This window comes from Typha latifolia, chromosome 3 (genome assembly GCF_019914945.1).
Source record: "Typha latifolia isolate L0001 chromosome 3, TyphaL0001v2, whole genome shotgun sequence".
In the NCBI taxonomy this organism is placed as follows: Eukaryota; Viridiplantae; Streptophyta; class Magnoliopsida; order Poales; family Typhaceae; genus Typha; species Typha latifolia.
This window is the reverse complement of record NC_133088.1, coordinates 12400149-12422484: the sequence shown is the minus strand read 5'-3', so window position 1 is coordinate 12422484 and position 22336 is coordinate 12400149. Positions and strand designations below refer to the sequence as shown.

General features: G+C 36.3%; 1 protein-coding gene across 6 annotated transcripts in view; it reads right to left on the bottom strand.

Annotated features, from left to right (window-relative positions):
- The window catches only part of LOC140783927 (protein CHROMATIN REMODELING 20), a 39383-nt gene extending 18002 nt beyond the window's left edge, over positions 1 to 21381 (bottom strand). For 2 of the 6 annotated variants that reach the window (XR_012108203.1, XM_073131065.1), the window contains exons 1-10: positions 21125 to 21381; positions 16887 to 17327; positions 10505 to 10567; positions 10328 to 10423; positions 10145 to 10237; positions 7115 to 7305; positions 6775 to 7018; positions 4134 to 4232; positions 706 to 789; positions 17 to 553 (exon numbers count right to left, since the gene is read on the bottom strand). Coding sequence is in view for 5 of the 6 variants with exons in the window: in XM_073131065.1 (XP_072987166.1) it covers positions 17 to 553; positions 706 to 789; positions 4134 to 4232; positions 6775 to 7018; positions 7115 to 7305; positions 10145 to 10237; positions 10328 to 10423; positions 10505 to 10567; positions 16887 to 17231 (1752 nt within the window). In the remaining variant the exon portion in view is untranslated. Of the gene's footprint in view, positions 1 to 16; positions 554 to 705; positions 790 to 4133; positions 4233 to 6774; positions 7019 to 7114; positions 7306 to 10144; positions 10238 to 10327; positions 10424 to 10504; positions 10568 to 16882; positions 17328 to 21124 lie in introns of all 6 variants that reach the window. The other 4 variants (XM_073131068.1, XM_073131066.1, XM_073131067.1 and 1 more) reach the window with 4 other exon arrangements.
- Positions 21382 to 22336: the final 955 nt, after the last annotated feature.

The window sequence follows — 22336 nt, the reverse complement described above, 5'->3', positions numbered from 1 at the left end:
GAAGTGTGTTTTGTACCCCAAGGCGAATCTTCTCAATCAGAAGAAATTTACAAGATCCACAGATAATGACTTCTAGCAGAGGATGTTGGTGCACATCAGAGGCTTTCAAGACTTCCAAGCAAGCAGTACAATTAAAAGCTTTACGAAGATCTTTCATACTGCAACGAGGACTTGGTGAAGGAAGCACATCAACATCTATCACATCAACCACCTTCTTAACTTGTGACGGTGAATTTTGACAATTTTTATGGTCATCTGAAGTTGTCCTCTCATCCTCTCCTCGCACATCATCGTCGATGTCTATGATAACAGCCCTACACCTTTTATTGACCCCTTCTGCATCTTCTTCTTCGCGCGAGCGCTTACGGGTAATGCTAGCAGCATTACATTCATGTTTATTTTCACTCAAGATCATACAGGGATTTGATTCTTGACCTAAATTATAACCGTTACCAATATCAGATACACAATCTTCCAATGAGGTAGGATTCTGAAAAGATGATTGTGAACAATGATTTGACACGGTGTTATAACCCAAGTTCTCTATTGGTTCCTGTAAAATAAAAATAAAAATCAAGTTTGAGACAAGAAAACACACATCAGCCATATAGATCAAACTAATAACAAAGCAAAAGGGATTATTTCATAAAGGACAAGAAATCAGCAGCATAACAGTCTTGCCATGATCATAGGAAAAATATTTACCTGATACTTTCTATATTTTTTCCTCCTCTGCTTCAGATGATGTTGCAGTTTCTTTGTAAAATGTGCATCATCCTCTTCCCGTACCTGCCAAAATGAAGACATTATCCACTTACCATAATCACGCCAAAGAGGCATGGACTTCCAAACATGCAAAAAGGATCTCAAAGGAATCCATCTAACAAGCTATGTAGATCTCTTAGAAAACTAGCTAGATATAGGGTTCATATCAGTAAAGCATCTGCAAGGGCTGCAATAGCCAAGACATCCTAGAGAGACAGATTCGCCATCAAAATGTTGCTCTGCACATACCCAATGTGACTATTAGGTAGTCACCAAAGATGACAAGTAACTAAACTGCAGCTACACTACTTAAAATCTAGTTGCACCAGATCACATGTAATATATGTCTCCAAATTTTTGGGCATGTAAGCATCCTACAGACATCTTTACCAAAAGATATTGAACTAATTAGGATATCAATATATCATGAATTCATGATTGATCGAACTCTGTGTAACCAAATCATCTCCTGACATGCAAATGAATCTTAAAGAAAGCCATCTAACAAAACGAGGTAGGTCTCTTATGAAGCTTACTAGATCAAGGGCCCATACCACCACAAAAGCCATTGGTAAAGCATCTGAAAGGGTTGTAATAGCCAAGAGATCCTATAGAGACAGATTTGCTATCAAAGCTTTGTTTTGCATGTTCCTCAAATTTTCATTTGGTAGTAGCCAAAGCTAAGTAAATTGCAGCCCCTTCACTTTTTAGGAATCTAGTCACACCAGATCACTCTACCAACAGAAATCCCCATGAATATATAGCAGACCTAATGCAAAAGTAATGCCGGGAAGGAGATAACTGGACTAAATAGGCTATTATTACTGATATGGCTCCTTTTAATAAAATTATCTCATAGCCCAAGCCCGCCCAAGCCTCTTCACACTTTGATTTGATGTCGATGGCACAGCACACTTGCACAGGATGGCATGGACCTAAGTTCTGGCATGTACAATCAGACATGAGAGTACAGATACAGCACCAACACATCTAGCCATGCTTTAAATCATGAAGATCAGATAACCAAGATCTACGAAGCATGGGTATGAATACAAATATGAGATACAGATACACCGATATGGCAAACCTTGAAAAATAAGGATATGTTATGCTTTCAATATGTAGCTCATATATATATATTCATCTACATACAAACATACACACACATATGTATATTTATATATAGGAATTGCCCCCACAGAAAATTATAATCCCTTACATCCGAACAAAACACAAGCCGAGGTGTCCACATACAAAATGGGAGAAGATCTTAGGGCACCAATCAATCCAACACATAATTAGAAAAAGAGGTCAATGCAAAAGAGGCAAGCTAGTCGGCTGCTTGATTAAATTCCCAAAAAATATGGGAAAAGAGCGGGAACATGTACAAGAAGGGATTTACAATCTAAACAAAGGGACAAAATTGCCAAGGGATATCCAAAGATTTAGAGCAATATATATATATATATATATATAGATTAGTGACCTTGTGTAGTTGCATTTTCTTAATTAAGGAATTACATATTGTTGTTGCGTATGATAGTTTATATTAGGAGACATCCAATTCTTCCGTTAAAAGAACTAAAATTCATCAAAGTCAAATCTTTTCACATAATATACTATGTATTACATGGTGTATTACTAAGATATAAGATAAACAAGCAAATTCAATTTATAAATCAAAACTTGGCCATTGTAACATGATTTCCTAATATATATCATAAAATAAGCAAGCAAACGCAATCCTTTCACAAAGAGAAACCTTCTACATCTGATAAGAAATTAAAGGTAATAATCTCCTTCAAATTGACTCATATTTATAGGAATTTTAAAAGTAAGAATTGTCGTGCCGATACCTAGTCAGTATGAGGCATGCTAGGCTCAGCATGCATTAGCATGCCTCTAATATACTTTTTAGGGTCATTTATCCCTATAAAACCTTTTAATACATATTTTTGTTCAAATACATGTAATAAATCCTACAATAGAGTCTTTTATCCTTAAATAATTTTGTACATAGGCCTGTTTTATCAACAAAAAAAAAAATACCAACGATCAATAGTTAAATGAATTTCATATTTTGTTTGTAAAATTTTTGGGGAAGAACAATAATGTCAAATTATGCTGATTTTAGGTAAAAAGTGTAAAAATTGAGTTCCAATCAACTCATATCAAGTTAATCTAAGATGTTCATATATCAGTTTGGACCCAATTTGAATGAATTAAACATATTAATTTCTATTATTTTAAAAATTGAGAAAAATAATTTGGGATAAATCAAAATTTTACTTTGAGTTCCACATTTTAAAGAGTATTTTTCGTAGAGTGAGCACCAAAATGCTAGATCTATGTAGATAGATCCTTAGAAATGATAGATGAGCTAGATCTATTATTTGTACACCATAAGCTAGTTTTTAAAGTATAAAACAATGAAAATATATGAGAATGACAGAAAACTTAACCTTTTGATGGGATTGAAGAAAAAATCTTGAATTCCTCTATAATCTCCTCTCTTTCTCCTTCTATCACTTCAACCCTTTTTTTTAAGTAAATTGGCTGCCAAAGGCCCAAAGAGACACTAGCCCTTAATTGGTTAATGAGCTTTCGGCAACACCCAATTCATGTCAAGCATAACAGGTCAACACAAAGCCGTGCTAGTTTGGCACAGATCGACATAGCTCAACACAGGGTTGTGCCACTTCATTAGCACAGCAAGGCACAAACATACTTGCTTGGAAGTATCTAAGAAGTATCTAATAAGTTAGTTTGTTATTTATATATCTAAATATCTAAATTTACTATTTTTTTATATAAGGGCAATATAGTAATAAGACAATTATCCCTTTGCTCGGTATATATCATCCCTCTCGCAGGTGGGATGCTATATACCCTCTTTTGGATATATGGCATTCGATCCAAACTCCTAATCCCGTCTATTATTTTTATACCAAACATAAGATTATGTGGAGCCCACAAGATAACTAGTCTGATTCCATCTGTATATCCCCTAAATAAATGCCCCTTGAAGTTATCTTTGACATGGAGAAGCACGCAACTAGCACTAGAAGTAAATTGAACAATTCATATAAATTGTACTAGACAAGACCAGAGATAAGAAAACCATAAGCAGCCAGCAATCACACATTGAATGACAATGGCAATGTCGTATACCCGTTACAACTTCTCATGAAGCATTTTAAAGAATCTTTGCGTAAATATGTATACAAGAGAAATGTTTAGCCATAAATAGAGAATGTTTGGACGAGCATATTCAGGGATGAATAAAGGTCTAAAAACTAGATTAAACAGAAATAGCACATGACAATAGAACATGCATAACTTATTATGATAAAAAGTACAAACTGAACCTTTCTGTACTTTCTCTTCTGCTCTGCAGAAAGTTCAATTTCATCTATAAATTTAATAGAATCAGCATCAACACCCTCCACTTCGCCAATCTCCTCAACCTAGAATTATCAGAAAAAAATATTATGTAATAAGAAACCAGTAGTCAACTAGAGAATCTAGTTTATTTATGCAACAGTAGTAAAGAAGGAACAGCAGAGCCTCTTGTGGGAAACCAAGGAATATGTGGTAGGTTATCCAAAAGAAAGAAATATTTAGCTAGTTCATTGGCATGATGAAGGATAAGTACAAGTGTATGACAGAGCAAATCCCTAATGTGTGTGAGCTTAACCAGACGAGATACAAGTGAATTTCCTATAACCCTAGAGTTGAGGAAAAATTTCAACAACATTTGCTATAGACAAATTAACTGAAAATACTCAATATCAAGTTCTATGATGTATTGTTGATAACATCAATTTAATTGATGGATTGAATTAGATCAGCATTAAGTCCAAATTATGAAAAACTCAGAACCAAAATTTTTTAGAATAGATATGTCTAAGACTGAGTATAGGAAATGCAAACCAGAGTAAATTGCTTCATCTAAGATTCTAATATAGACAAAGGGGAAGAAAGATATTGCTATCCCCAAATAATTGGGACTAATGGCCTGGTGGCTGTTGTCTTTGTTGCACTAAAAAATGGCAAAACCAAGGATTTGTCTGCAACTCACACTGCAATCCTATTTCAAGGAACTCAATAGACATAAATTGATTAAGCAATAGATGAATAAGAAGAAAGATATAGCTATCCTTTAAGGATTAACGGCATGGATGTTGTTTCTGTTGTATACCTGTATTAAAAAATGGTGCATCCATGTAAGGATCTGTTGTGAACATATAGTGCAAACCTTCCATGAAAGGAATTCAATTGTTGCTTCCCCTGTCATCCTCCCACTAGATACAGTGGTAACATGCTTGCACAAAAGCAATTTGTGCTTATATATGTATATATATTGCTCTTTCAAAATCCACTCCATTGAATCACTATGAACTCAAACAAAATTTTCAAATCAACTAAAACAAAACAATCACTCAGCTTAGGACCACACAGGCATTTGTATACAGTAAAGCATTTGTACACAGGCATTTCTTGTATTGTTCACTTGGCTATTAAAATAGTATGCTATATTCCATTCTGCAATCGTGTAACCTAAAAGTCAAACAATTAAGACCTCCTCACTATCAATAATTTCCATACCAGTTTTCTTACTAGCCCTCTCCTCTATAATGCAGCTATGATAGGAAGGAAAAAAGAGTGTGAATCTCCATTTGGAAAATAGTGCCTACACTCACTGGGCACATCAGAGATCCCAGTCCCACTATAAAAGAAACCTATTAAGAATCTTTCCGGTGTAAAATAACAACTTTTAAAAAAATGCAAGTACATACCTAGGAAGTACTTTTTAGTTTAAAACTCTATCGAAATAATTATTGAAGAAAATTATGTTTCCAAGTACACACCCTAAGAAGTTCTCCTTTAGCTTAAAACTCTATCAAAAACAACTATAAAATAATATATAAAAAGAAGTACTCACCATAGAAAGTTCTATTTGCCATATGACATATCAACTGAAACTCATGACATAAATTTAGAATATAGTAATCTATGATAATCATATGGAACACAAAACATGCATGAAAGAAATCAAGAGACATAATTTATTTTAGACAAACACAAAACCAATGTTTGGGCTAGCCAAGGAGATTCACATTATCAAATTACAAAAGCACTTACTACCAAGGATTTAGCAGCTACCGGCACTAGGCATGTCAATAGTTGGTTGGAAATGAGATGCCTTGAAGCATGGTCCGACTCCGCAAGCACAATCATGGTACCCGCAGGCTTAACTGACAGCAAAGAGAAGCTGAAAGAGGTAGAGGAACAAGGAGGGAGTGGTGGAGGAACTGTGGCGGAAAGGAGAGAGAGGTTAAAAATAGAAAGAGAGGAGAGCAGCGCACAGAGCTAGTAGTGGCTTGGTTTTGCATCACATTAGGAGGAAGATGAAGAAGGTAGGAAACGACACGGATCATGTCGGGTAGACCAAAGTATCATCCTACCCACATCAAACCCAGTTAACTTAAGTTGAATGGTATGGGCTAGATCATGTTTTAGCTTGCTCGACCCACAGGGAGACCCATTTAATCAAATTTCCGCCTCCCGGTCTTTCTTACTTTCTTTTTCCTCCCTCGTGCAACTAAAGCCTTAGGTATCACCCTCTTTACCTCCATCGCTACCTCCTCTTCAAATCTCTAACCCTCTCTCCTTCCTACTGCTTCTTCTCATTCCTCTGTCACTTCCTATACTTTCCTCTACTGCTTCCTCTGCCAATTCTATCTCTCCTATCTTCTTCTTTGTATGGATAAAGATTCTCATGCCAATAGGTTTTGAGCACAAGATATACCTCCCGGCACGCACAATGTCAAGGGCTCAGGCAACACTTTAATCCATGATATTACAAATAAAAACATCACATAGGGAACTTTAACATGAAAACTTATAACAATCATAGACATGGGCATTAGCTTGAGTTAGCAGTCAACCGGAAGCAAAAAGAAAGAAAACGAAAATCGAAATGGAATATGTAATTGAGGAATGCACCTCATCAACTCCTGGAAATTTTAGACCTAAGTTTGCAGCTTGCTGTGGAGTACTAGCCAGATAAACAGAGGCCCAACTACTACTTCCAAATGAATTGCTCTCGGCGCAGTTACTGGATTGAATAAGCTCATTGAATGAACTCCAAGTTTTCTCAGGATTTTCAATAAGGTTTTCAGTATCTTTGATGGAAAGCTTTCCAGCTAGAAAGCCACTAGCACCTTCTTCCAGCAGCCTACCATGCTTTCTAATAGGGAAAAGAAACACAAAATTGGAAGCCATATATATAAGAATATTAAAAATTCTTTAGATAATATATTTGAAAAAAAAAGAGATATCATACCTCCTTACCGGTCGGCAGGAATGGAGGTATTCTTCTGCATCTCTAACTGATTCAGTAACTTCACCAGTAACTTGCAAGCCTACCCAATGAGCCCTTTTCTTCCATGCTTCAGTACAACATCCATTAGGAACTTGGCCTTCAATCCATTTGTACAAGCTAGGAAGTTCAATTCCAGCTCCATCAAGTTGCTCCTGTGGCAAAGGAACATGTAACAAAAAAAGTAAACTTAGTAAGCTAATTAAATAACAACATGCATAACAACATAATAATCCTACATGCTTCTTGTTACATAATATATTCCATAGCTATGTACTTAAAAGTAGAACATGGATTTAATATGATTTAAGCATCATCTTTTTCAGACAATAGACAAGGAGCATATAGAAACACCTAATAATTTCTCATTTATGATTCGAGTGATTAACTTGTTCCCTTGCAAATATTGTCTTACACAATTGATAGAACAATAAAAACTAACTCATTAGAACAGGTCTCTTGGATAAATAGACAACAAAGTTACAAAATATTAAAAATAAATCTGTTGGAATAAGGCTAAAGGAATTCAATTAAGAAGAAAATATATATGAATACTACCAACCTTAGAAAGACAATCCTGTTGATGAAATATATGATGAATCAACTACCTACTTAGCAAAATGAGAAACCGGAAAAATACGGTCCATCACCCTTACCAAATGTTTCGGTTCTAGAGTCCTAACTTATTGCACTTCCATCCTTGGATCTTTTTCACTTCTACCAGGTTTGTCACCCTCCATAGTAATGGATGTAAAGAGAACAGTCACCACAGCAGAACTAGCATGCTGATGAGAACATATATGTTTCATGTAAACATTTCATTACTGGTGTATCCTAGAAATCAAGGCTCAGACCAGATAAACACCAAAGAACTTACATTTCCAGAAGTTCTCAATACAAAGATTTGGGTCAAACAGCTAGGCTCAAAGAACAGAAGAAAGGAAGGAACAATGACATACTATTTTCTAGTGCAATCATTAAAGATTTCATCTCGTAATAAATCCAATTGCTAAATTGAGGGTCACCAACTTCTCAAATCATAGTAATAATTTTTTCTCTCCGAGGGAGGGAGTCCCTACTTCCTAAATAAGGATTATGACAGAACACATAATTCTTATGCAACATTATTTCTAACTCTACAAAAATGAATTTTCTCCCTGTCGGTCCTTGTGTTTATGATTTTATAAGGATACTTCAGTTGGATTTTTCTGGATATGCCTAATGAAGCTGTTTGTATTGATCACTTCTTACCTTATCAAGTTGAAAAGTAGGTTTTCTTTTTTGGAGCTGGTTTTTTTCTTGTAACTGTTAACTACACAGCTCTGTTGTTAACTTGCTATAACTTAAAAGTTTCTTCACCCTTCTTTTCTCTTCCTGCTTAAAAATAATAATTTAATAGAGCTCATCATACACATAAATTGTTTTGAAATGGAAACTCCAATTAAGTGATTAATGTAACAAAACAGTCTCATTGGTATCTCAATTTCTCTTTTTTCTTCCCATCAGAGTTAAAGAATAAATAAAGACCATTGTTTTATTATTCACTCCATTATTGCATTCCATTTCTTTTTTCCTATTCTTCTGTCTCAGAGGAGGGTGCTTAGAACAAATAAAGGATTAATTTGTTTTTGATAGTTATTTCTTTAACTGGCTTTGGGGTCATCCCCGGTAACAAAGAAGGAATCCATTAAAACTTGTGAACATACTGCCCAGGTGGGATACTTAACACGTTAGCTACAGCACTGCACAGGTTGATACACAGGATAAATGTGCTATTAAAGGAAGAGGGCAACAGCAAATATCAAGAAATATCAAACAAAGTACCAGCTGGGAAAAGAAAAGTCTATCCTCCTCACTAGGAAAACAAACACAAGGCAAAGAGAGTTTAAATATATAGAAAAGATGTGTTCAAATAATTAAGGAGACAGATCAGTGCAAGTCGTAGATATCATTGCATCGCAGGTAAAGAAAATAAGGTTGACAATAAAAGGAGAGAAAATATATAGAGGAGACAACATGACCGAATGTGGGAGCAGTAAACTGCCGAATACATCATCAAAGTAATTTATCACCTTAATTGGAACTTTGAATTAGGTTGACCATAATTCAGAAGAATAGTAAGGTAGTAACTGAAGGCCAGAAAACAAATATGCTTCCTTCATTAAACAAATCAAAAGTTGGGTGTAAGAGCAGTTTGTAAGTCACTGAAGTCCAATCAGAATATCTCACCTCTGCAGTAAAAGAATGATCACTCACCATCGAGATAGTTGATTAAAATATCAGGAGAGTATATCAGAAAATCTATGCCATGTGGAAAAAAATTACCTCTTAGTCATTAGAAAATGTACGCATGTTGACACCTAAGAAAATAAGATATGAAACCTCAAATTACTTCTAAACCTAGACTGCTAGACTAAATTGAGCAGGAATTTTCCATCAATTAATTATCAAGGAGAATGTAATATGCAAGATTTGAACTTCAACAAACTGCAGCAACAATGTGAACAACAACCATTTTCTGCAGTTGGGATTGTGTTATATTTTCCCCTGCTCAGCCATTTGTGCAACAGCACAAAATGAAAGGGACATCAAAATATACTATGCAAGTGTATACAGGGAAGAGTATGTGAACAAATTCTCATTAGAATTTGATGATATACCAAGATAAAATTGTAAGTACTGCATGAACAGAACATGCTCCCAAAAGGCCAAAACTAATACAACATATGTTAAAATTATTTACTTAAAGGACTGCATGGACAGAAAAAAATGTGCTAACCAACATATGTTAAAATTATTTACTTAAACAATTATTGTTCATTAAATACATCTTCACAATCTCAAGGGAAAAGAGAAGGTGGAGATGAAGAGTTTCTTAAAGATTGCAGGCTTAAACTTGAGCTCTAACATAGCTGCAAAATGTAGGTCTTAAAACTTTAAATAGGTAAATTTGTATATGCTGACATTAGGACCTAATAAGATGAAGCAACTGACCAATAACAGAGCACTTTGAGTCTCTAAATCATCTAGTACAGCCTCCCATTCTTCTTTGAATGTTTTCATTTCAGTTGACACAGCCATTTCCAACTATTACACAAAAGAAAGAAAGCATCAGTAATAGGATCAATTAAGCACAGAGACATAGGCTGAAACCTAGAAAGGATAAAGAAGACATACTGCGTCCCCCTGAAGATTTTCAGATAGCTCCTCTCTTACTTCACTTTCAACTTGGGCTAGTGATTCTCTCTCAAGTGATTCTTGTGCTTCTGCTGCCTAAGAATTAGAATGAGGAGAATAAAAAAAGTGCAAATCCATCGAACAAAAAAAGCAGCAAGAATGAAAAAAAAATAATACCTTGCTCTCAATTTCAAGAAACTCTGCAATTAGTTCTTCAATTTCTGCATCAGTCAAAGGCACCTGCAAGCAAATTAATCACCTAATGAATCCATCTCCAAGAAAGCATAGGTAAAACAGATTTTCAATATTTCTTTTAATATATTTTGGCTTTATTTTTAGCTAAAAATTAACGTATCCTCTAAAATATCGTAATTGATTTAGAATTCCTTAAATTTAGGAGCTATAAATCTAAGTTGGTTAGAAAATTAAATTTTACAGAGAAGTTCACATCTTGGTGATTCTGAGTCATACTTTAATTATATTTAAGTAATTCCAACTCGGAGCTGATTCAGTTTGAAAGTAGGTCTTATCTAGCTATCTCCTCGCATAGGGTTAGGAAAAAGCCTAATATCAATGCAATTCTCACAATGAAAATATTGAAATGTCCTTGAGAAGGATTCCACACATATTTCTGCCCTACATCTTTTCTTTCTTCACATCTTTGACATTTGTGGTTAATTCCATGTTTCCCTCCTCAATCCTCTCTCCTTTTGTTGTTCTTTATCTTAACATGCTAATATAGAAAAAGGCAGCAAAAATGATCTGGAATAATTTCATTTTTTTTCTTCCTTAGATATGGATGCATTTAGCTCCTTAAACCCTTATCTTTTCTAACATCAACACTATTCATATTACTAGATTATTAGGTTAAAACTCCAGCAAAGTCCAATCCACAGATTCCAACTATGGAGGAATTCAACTTACCAAGTACGAAGATATAGCTACCTAATCAGGATAATGTTAGAAGCACAATCATTATCCAGTTTTCTTTTGGTCAAGATCTGTATCCTCTCATAAGAAAATAAACAACTAAATTAGAGTTCCATAATGTAGGATTGATGGTCATCGAAATTGTTAGCAGTAGTTCAATTGCAAAAATAGTTTAATTAGCCTTCATATTAAAGATAGAATGACAATAGGCTGAATAACCAGAGAAAGGTTTTCAAGATGCTCTCAGGAGATAAAGATTATCGATTTAGAGAGAAATCCATGCAACGGAAGTGAAGGATGAAAAATAACTGATGAACTTTTGGATTTAGTATTAGCTGAAAACTGATTCATCCCTGAGAATATCCCTCTGAAGTTCTGTGTTCTAATCGATCAGGAAATAAGTTCACATTTTAAAGTTTGTAAGGTTTTGTATAATTGGCAATATGTTTCAAAACATGATAAATGTATAAAAATCTCTAATTCTTGTATAAGAATATGCACTAGTTTTATGAAGATCTACAAAGAAACTCAGAGAGACAAATTTTCAGGTTGTGGTTCTAACCACTCAAAAGTGGTTCTAACCACAAAATCCGAAATTTTTGGGTGCCGAGAATTAGAAGAATAGTTATAACTATTTTAAGAAAGAAAATAGGTAGAGCATTTTAATCTAAAAGGCATTTGAACGCACCCCAGGGCATTCGAACATACCTACGGAGATGCTTTTTCCATATGACATTGTGAATTCTTTTGAAGGGCTATCTGAACCTTTTGTGACAGAGGTACATAATAAGGTTTTCACCAAACCCTAGGGTATCTCTTCGATCATCTTCTGAGAGGCATTTGGAGATCATCATCACACCTTTATAAAGCTCCATGATAAAACTTAGTGAACAGCTTTTCTGTACATCCCATCTACCTCAAATCTTAAAAGACCTTGTCTCGAGGGCTAAGAGACGAAATCTTTAATCCTAACTGAGGCTGGGAACCATTTAAGGAAAGCAGTACATCACAAGTTCGAGTAAGAAAGACCATTACAGATAGAGTCGTGCATGTCTACGAGTGGTTTGTTCGTGTAATTACTACTGTTGATTTAGTGATTGGATCATACCAAGATTGGATTCATAGATTTCTTTTCCAAGTTTTGGGGTTTTTCCATGTAAGATTTTGCATATTTGAGTTGCTTGACTTACTTTTCTATATTCTACATCTTATTATTATTTTACTGTGTGGGAGATCGTTTCTTAAGTCTATTATTTCCAAAGTTGATTAGATCTTTGCATAGATCCTAGTTTCGGCCAATATCTGATTCGTTTCGGGTCGAGATAGGCCGATACGACTGTTCCCACTCGAGATGAGTACGGGAAAGAGAGAAAGAGAAGGGAGAAGAGAGAGAAAGAGAGGTAGGAAGAGAGAGGAGGAAAAAAGGGAAAGAGAGAGAAGGAGAAGGATGAGAGAGTTTGTTGGTTGTGGGCTTGCAACAGTAAGAGGTAGAGGGAAGGAGAGAGAGAGAGGGGGGAAGAGATAGGAGAGAGATGTGGAGAAAAAATAAAAAACTATGTTGGAGAGAGAGAAAGGTGGTAGTTGGTGAGGGTGAGGAAGAGAGAGAGGATAAAGGAGAGAGTTAATAAATAAGAGAGTTAGTGAGAGAGAGTTAGTGAGAGAGAGAGTTAGTGAGAGAGTAGGTTAGTGGGGGGAGAGAGTTTGATAAAAGATAGTGAGAGAGAGTTTAATAAAAGAGAATTAATAAGAGAGAAGGTAAGAATTTTTTTTTTATTATAATAATTTTCCCCCATATACTTATGCCTAAAATCATTTTAGCCCTCTGTATTTTAAAAAGTCTCAAATCAGTCCATGTAGTTACGATTATACTGAAACCATCAGTTTTCATATCAAAGTTAATGGAGCATGCCCAAATGACCAAAATGTCTCCGTCGTGTTTATTAAGAAAATTAAATGGATTTTTTATTTGATTTTTTTTAACCACATGTTTGTCTTGTTCCTAGATGTGATATAATTACTAAACATATAAAAAATTAGGTTTAATAAAATTTACTATATAGTTAGCACAATCTAGAAAGTAAAAAAAGAAAATATGTGAGAATTCTTTAAAGAGAAAAAATGCTTATATAAGAGTAGAAGGGCATTTTTGTCCATAAAAAATTAGAAATGAAGGGAATTCAGCCTGCCATTTAATTTTTTAAATATTTTGGGCAAGCTTCGTTTATTTGGATGGAAAGTTAACAGCCTCACTTTAGTTGTAATTACAGGGATCAGGATGGCCAAAGGAGACGACCCCACCTTTCTCTAGATCATCCAGCAGGTGTTGAACAGCAGGAGGATCGATTTTAGTTTGGACCTATCAAGACTGTTGAGGTTTGGGAAAAGATTGTGTGCGCTTAAGGCTAGAGGGTTGTGGGAGAAAATTTTGGCAGAAGCCCATCACTCCACATATACTGTAAATCCTAGAGAGACGAAGATATACCATAGTTTGTAAAGGTATTCTTGGTGGCCAAGTTTGAAGAAAAACATGGCAGAGTTTGTTGCCATGTCTAACTTGTCAGCAGGTGAAGATTGAGCATCAAAAGCCCGTTGGTACCCTGCAACCATTGGCTATTCCTAAATAGAAGTGGGAGCACATTACTATGGGCTTTGTTATAGGGCCACCCAAGACAAGAAGAAAGAAAGATGTTATCTGAGTTATTGTAGACAAATTAACTAAGTCAGCGCACTTCCTACCTGTCAGCATCACCGACTCGATAGAGCAGCTTGCAATCCAATTTAGGAATGAGATATTTTGCCAGCATGGGGTTCCTATCTCTATCACCTCAGATCGAGACCCTAGATTTGTGTCCCGATTTTAGCGTCATCTGCATATAAGTCTTTTGGGACCAAGTTGTAGTACAGCACGACATATCACCCTCAGACGGATGGACAGACAGAGCGTGGCAAACATTAGAGGACATGCTCCAGGCCAATGTGATAGATTTTGGATTGGTTGGGATCGACATCTGTCATTGATCGAGTTCGCTTATAATAACAGCTACCATTCCAGCATTGGAATGCCTCCTTAAGAGGCCCTTTGTGGATGCAAGTATCGTACACCAATCAGTTGGGATGAGGTGAGAAAGAGAAAGGTGGAGAATGCAATCTTAGTTCAAGCTACCATTAGCAAGGTCCAGTTGATCTAGGAGTGCCTACGCACTGCTTAGAGCCAACAAAAAAGTTATGCGGATTGTCGTCGTTATGACCTCGAGTTCCAAGTTGGGGATAAAGTTTTTCTCTGAGTGTCACCTTGTAAGGAAGTTTTCCGTTTCGGGAGAAATAGCAAATTAAGCCCTCGGTATGTGGACCCATACGAGATATTTCACATTTCCATACCAAGCGGTTATATGCACAACCCTTCCCATGTGCTTCAGCATGAGCATGTCCACCTACAGAAGGATTTGAGCTATAAAGAGCAGTCAGTGCAGATTCTTGACAGAGGGATGAAGACGCTGAGAGCCAAAATCATCCCTTTAGTCAATGTACTCTGGAAGAACCATGCCGTGGAGGGGGCCTCGTTGGAGCACGAGGAAAAGATAAGGCCTGCCTACCCTTTTCTTTTCGAATCAACAGGTGAGTAATCAAATTTCAAGTCAAAATTTTATTAAAGGTGATAATGTTGTAACACCAAAAAAATAATAAATTAAAAATTAAAAATTTGAGATGAGAGGTAGAGCACGTGCTCCCCCTCACCCTTCCTTTCCCTCCCCATGCCGGCTTGACAAAGAAACTCCTTTATTAAGCCAAAGCGAGAAAGGGGCAGGCCTAGGGCCTAGGCCCCCCGCCCTGCATGCTACCAACGGCGTACGAGATGGGCGGGCCTCGGGCAGAGTGAAAGAGAGAGAATGAGAAGAGTAAATAGAGAAAGAGCTTGGGGACATCAATAATTAATGACCCCCGGGTCAGATCTAAAATGGATCTGGCCTAATTTAATTAAAATCGACCGATCCTGATTCAGATCAACCAATCTGATGAACCTTGTTTCTAACCCAATAAGCGAGTTGATAGGCCGAACCGCCAGCCTCCTTATTGGGCCACGCGACCCGCCAAGGCAGAAGGCTACCAGGCACGAGCGCCAGACTAAATAGCAAGGCAACCAAAGCACCGCCCTGCCAAAGCAACCGCCATTTTCGCTTTTCAATATATTATTTTGCACATGTAGTTTTTTCTTCCTAAATGGGAATAATGCAGCAAAATACAAGAATTGTTATCCCAAAGGCATGAGGCGCTAGTGTCATGCCGAGTCGGGATGTTATTCTTTACAAATCACACCCTGCATTTATCTATTTTATGATTCACACCCACCCCATCTTTAAAGATTTTATAACCCGACCCTTCATTTTTCTAATAATTATTATTTCACACTCTAGATTAACGTGAACGGTATCAGCAATGAAATATTTTGTTATAATATAATAACTCTTATATAAAATACCCAAATTACCCCTATCTCTATCCTCTCATTCTCTCCCATCTTCCTTATTGGATTGGTTGAAAAGAAAGGGGAAGAAGAAGAGGATGAAGAGACGAGCGAAGGTGGTGGCGACAGCTACCATGGGAGGAGATAGTTAAGGGGGAAGATAAAGGAAGATGCTGGGGGCGGAAAGGTAAGAGAAGTGAGGATATTTTAGTAATTTAGTTAATATCAATTAGTCAAAATAACATCAAAGTATTAAATAAAAATTATATTAAAAAAAAGAGTTTGAATTACAAAATCCTCAAAGACGAAGTGTAATCACAAACAAATATAGGGTGCAATTTGTAAAATTTCCTACTCTTTTGACATACCAAAAAAATAATTTTAAATCTTTTGAGAGCCTTAAAATGGATTTTAAGGGCTAACATAAAGTCCTTCAACACTATATACTATAATTAGATTATAATCTCATCATATTTTTTTCCTAATTTTTCTCAAAGCTTTTAAGTTCAGGCAAATAAATTTAGGAAAATTAGATTAGAATTTTTCTTTGATTTCTAAAAAAGTATAATCTATATAAATCAAGCACTACAATGCAAGAAGGTACCAAAAGGGATGAAAAAGACCTCGACTTAAGTTTGTTTCAAGTAAAATATGCTCAATTCCTAGTGACACGCGTCAACACAATTGGCCATGAGAGAGAATTGGGATATCCCCGGTATCCGTCTCGATAATTCACTGACATGACACATAGTAGATACATGCCATTTGTGTCAATAGGCATGGCAATTTATGAACCACATATTGGTGGGAGACTCATGCACGAGGATACAATCTTCGATTTGGTATTTTATTATACATTTGCATCGACTTCCATTGAGATGGACATTTGCTGAAACTTCCACTAAAATCTATGCCCTACTCAATATAAAAAGAAAAAACACTTACTAATTTTCTTGTGTGTTGAATGAAATTTCAGTAGATGCTAAGTAATTTTTTTGTGGGTACTCTGGTCAATTCTCTTAACTTGTTAACATATAGAAGAAATACAATCAAAGAAGAGGTATTTATGTCTAGCATCTTAAGCATGCCACTTTCAATGTAAAACAGGACAAGCAAAAAGTTTTGACTATGAGGAAATTATGAAGCAAAAAAAGGAAACATACCAACCTCAAAGTTTGATTCATCTTCATTTCCAGAAGTTAGTTTTTGATCACTATCTGAATCATCACTGAACATGTCATACGAGTCACTTCCTAAATCTTCCTCCATAATATTTGGTTCTACCAGTCCTACATCTTCTCCCTTTTCTTCATAATCTTCTAGTTCTACATCATTGCCCTCCTTATGCTCCCCCGTTGGAACACTTTCGTCAATTTCATGTACCTGCTTAATTACATATTCTTCTTTGTTTGAAATTTCCTCAATCACTAGAATTTCCACTTTCTCCTGCTCATTTAAATGCACAGGTTCCAGGTTCTTCAGTTCTTTCTCCATCTCACTGGAACTCTCCATCTTTCAAGTTTCCTTTTCTTTTTCTCCTGTTCAAAAATAGATAACTTTCAATATCACTTCCTGGCAATGTAACTTACGACTCAGATGAAAAGCTTCCTGCAGAAGATAAATAGTAGAATGATTTAGATCCTTAAGCTCTGGGAACTTTTGATTGAAACTAATTTTAGAATGTTCAAGAAACCATATGAAAACTTATATACCAACTGCAATCATAATATTAGAATTTTCCAAAAGTAAATAGTTAGTTTAACACCACATTCAGCTTATTTGTACCTAGTCATCCTCCTATATGACAACTCAAGTCAAAGCACATACATTTATGGAGTCTTATATTTGCATATAAAAAATGCAACTTTTCAAGCCATTAATTAAGATGGTACGTAATAATAAAAATGAAAATCAAAGTCAAGAAGAAGAAAGAGCATTGAATTCGCTAAAGAACAGAAAAAGGAAACAGATATAGATGATTAATATTGTGCAATTGGCACTAGAGATCCATGTAATATAAAATTAACAGGTTAAGACCTCAACTTCATGTAGAAAGCAAGAAATGAGCAGCCATAATGGATCATCTTGAGCATCTCCTCTTGTCATTTGAAAAGCCTATAAAACTTTTCTCGATTTCGAAATTCTTTTCTAGTGGGGGATCTTCCCTTTGACCGGCGATGTTGAATCACAATTTTGATTCACACTCCATGTTTTGAGATAATATTACAATCATGAAAGAGGGAAAAACGGAGTCATGGATGCACAAATCATGGTTTGAAATTTCATCTAAAATTGAGGTATTTTGGTCTTATTCGATCCGAAACTATACCCTAAAACTAGCATCTCAAACAACCTTAACAACAAATTTGTTAACTAATGCGATCTAGGTCAGACCGGATCACATCATAGGGACATTGGACTCAATAGATTGAGTCTAGTTATCTTATTTGCTTATTTGGTTTAGTTAGAGCCTTAATAGGTTAGAATTTTATTTAATTAGCTAAATTCAGCTCTGCGCGGTTTTGGAGAAATATTCGCAGAATATTCTACAGATATTCAAATAATATCAAACCAGTTGGATAAGATCGTCAACCTCCAAATCTACAACTTTAGTATTCACGACTTCTCTAGATTTGAAATCTATCTACAGAGAAATGAAGGATGAATCCAAAAAGATAAGGAAGACTGATTTAGTTAAATTTGTTTTAGACTTTTTGATTTAATCTCTATAAATAGGGACATATGGCTTGTATTTTAGGCATGCTTTGGCAACTCTCTCAACTAGGCCGCCGACCTCGACATCTCCCTCCTCCTCCTTTACCAATCAGCGCCACCTCTTTCGTTGGCACAGTCTCATCTAGCTTTTAATCTCCCTTTTTCGTCGATCCCCTTAGTCCCGTAGGGCATGCCTACTTCTCCCCCTTCGTTTATATCTCTTAACCGTCTCTACCTCCCGTACTATTTTTACCACAGTTGTAAGCCAATCATAGCCTTCAACCATATATCGCATTCGCATCTGCATCCGCAAACCACCACCATCATCAAGCCGGTTCGTAACAATTAATATCAGAACCAACGTTCCTCAAACTATCATGGCTACAATAAGATCGTAGACAGTAAAGAAAACAAGCGAGCAAGGCTTGGAGACGGACCGCATAGTTCCGTCAAGATCGCCATCCCCACAGAGTTCGCGAGGACGAACGAAAAGCCTTTCCAATATCTCGCAATCCCTGGTGTTTATGGTACAAACAATGTTAGAAATCAAGGCAACCCTAGTGGACATGAACCAAAATCTTCTAGGTTAGATGTATGGTTCATTAGGTTAGCTACGGCTCGTCACCACCTGCGAGATATTAGCCATGATTCAACCACACAACCAAGAACGGCACCAAAGTTAGAAAGTAACAATGCACAAACGCAAACTTACCTCATAGAGTATAGGCACTACAATTAACTTAAAACTAAATAATGGATTACGTATTGACTACTATACCTTGTGAATTTCCACCAACCAATAAGTGATTTCACTTTCATCATTTTACAACTAAAGGCTTCACCCTTAATAGTTTCCTTAATTTTGTGCTTGTCAAAGGTTTCAACTTTATAGCAAACAGAAATTCATTACTTATCAAGTAAAATCAAGAAAAAATTGTCCTAACCCATGGGGCTTCCGCCACCGCAAAGTTTATTATCATAACCTAGGTAGGAAAGAGTTTTTTTTTCCCATTACTGGAACTCATAACCTCTCGAGTGCAGAAGCAAGCCTTACTATTACACCAAGAGACGTCCTTAATATACTAGGTCAAATCAAATTAAATACATAAAAAAAGAATACGCTGAGAAATTTAACAATATGTATACAAGATTCTGCACTTGATAATATGTATGCAAGAAATTTAACAATATGTATGCAAAATTTAACAATATGTATGCAAGATACGCTGAGAAATTTAACAATACATAATTCATCTTGAATTATATCATATGCAAGATTCTAAGTATCGGTTTCGGGATAGGGATCAAGTGCTTAAGAAGACAATATGTATCGATCGTATCAACTATATTGGCCTAATGTAAGATAGTTCCCTAGACAATCATCTTTCTTGCTTTGATTTTGTAGTAGTTGTTCGTTTATTTGCTAAACAATAAGGGTCCTTATCAGCCAATAGTGTAAGTCTCGGTCTTTGGCATTCAAACCCCTTGGCTAGGCATCCGAATGCCAATACCTGATAGCAGAAGGGGGTCTTTGGTGTTTGAATGCCCAACAAAGAGACTCACCTGGAGTAGTATTTTCTAGTATTTTGTGAAGTCATTTGCTTAAGAGTATTTAATTATTGTGAGTCGGACTGAACCACTTGGGTTAGGCCAATCGAACACCATTATTGTGGTGCGCCGCACCTACAAATAGCTGTGGTGCACACCTGAGCAATTACTTCTGGAATTAATCGACTCTTCTCCTTTGTCTCTTCTCTCTTTCTCCCTCAACCTTCCCTCAATCCAGCAGACCACCATTATTGGTCGAGCTCCTTTTCCTTCCATTCGATCGCCCCTTTCGTCCCTCAGAAACGACTCACTCTCTCTCCTCTTCTCTGCTTTGCACAGCACTCCGACCTACCATAATACACCTCCATTAATCCACCTTCATCAATTCTAGCTGAGCTCCATCACATCCACCACTCAGGCCCCCATTTCGCCGAACATTCTAATAGATTTGATCCTTCATCTCAGATCTATGAAATCCCAAAACATTATTCTGATCCATCTATTGATCTTAAAGACTCTCTTAACCTTAATAGAAGGTGGCTCGTATCATGGTCTTCCATTTCAAATGATTTGAATTGGGGATTGATCAAATCAGCATCGACCAATCCGTTTCGGCAATATGGACCGAGCTTAGCCGATACTTCAATCTATCCATAATGATTGACACTTTGAAGCATCTTCTTCATGTTGCCACAATGCCACCAAAATTAGTAAATTCTTATGACAAAACTTATTAAAACTCAAAATCTCCTTAACATAATGTTTTTATTCATTACTTATAGCAACCTAACAAAGAAAGATCACAATATCTTCACACCAACAGACACCCGCCACAAGTCTTGGCTCTTTAGGATGTGCAAACTCTTTCGTTCTGTTCTTCTCTCTACCACGCGCATTGAGAATCTTAAAGCTCTAATCCCGATATTCTCTACCAATCAGCATACACCAATCGAGCAAAAGATAACAAAACGGCCACCAATTCAACTCAAATTTCAACACCAAATGCTGGTTAAAAGAACATTAAAGAATTCGAGAATTTCCAGCTGAAGAAGGAATAACCCCGCCGCTTACCCTAATCCACGGTCCAAATACAGAAATCCGGGAGAGACAACTAGGAATTAGGGTTTGGGGAAGGACGTTACCAGGATCGGCTAGGGTTCGAAATCGCACGGAGGAGCAAATCGCGCTTAGGTCCCGGCCCTTCGAGCTTTCTTTGGGAGGGGAGAGGGAGCGAAAGAGAGAGCAGAGGGGTAAAATGGATTAATTTGAAGGTATTTTTATAGCGCTTGCCGCGGGGAGCGCTCTCTCAGGCGCCGGCGAGTGGGGTGGAGTCGTAGCATTTCGGGCAGTGAACCATCTTCAACGTTGGAAAGAATTTTCGGTATTATAAGTTTGGTACAAAGAAGTAATAAGTGGGGCCGCTTAAAAAAGCCCGCGATTGCCCGGCCTGAGTTTTTAGGTCAAAATCTCGTGTCCCCCAGATCCCAGGCCACGCCTCGCCTCACTCAATTTCAACCTGGCCTGATCAACCTATTACTAAGGTTTAATTTCTTGTTGCAAGTCCTAAGTATGTCAATAGATCATGCGAAAATTGGAGACATTGGATCCAAGTAATCAATGTGTTAGCATACGCACATCGATCCCTCTGAGGAGGAGTTTGGATCAGCTCGCACCGAATCTAATTATAAATTGTACTTTTTTTTTCTTTCTCATAATTAAATTTTTATAAATAGTGTCACTTTGTTGTAATAGTGTGTTTCTACGGCAACGTATCAAATTGTTTGGTTCAATGGTACTAGCTTGGAGGAGTAGCTCAACTGGGATTAGCTAGGAGCAGTGGTTCAGTAGCGCAACAACTTGGAACCTCCGAACTCTTCAATGATATATGTATAAAAAAGAATGATATTTATACAAAATCATTACACATAGAAAATATACATTGGGCATTAAACATAAAATTAGGGCACTAAAATGCCAAAGCAATCTTATCCCTTATCTTCGGCCAATATCATTTTTTATTGTCCATTTTTGGTTTAATAATATATACACACAAAATTTAAAACACATAGAAGGTTAGAATTATATTTATATATTATTCATCTTTGATATCAGCAAAGACGACAATTAGGTTGATTTTATTCTTTTTCTTACTTTTCAACCGATGGCTCTTAATGAGACAAGCAAGTTAGGGTTATAAAATACAGAGCAAATCTAGCCAATTTATAATAAATCAATAAGTCGACCCATTATGGGCTTGCACCGGATTCAAATAAGATCTAATGCTCATAAGCAATATATCACCTAATAATATGACTTAATGGTATGTCTCAAGATAAATTTGTTTAATTCAGTTT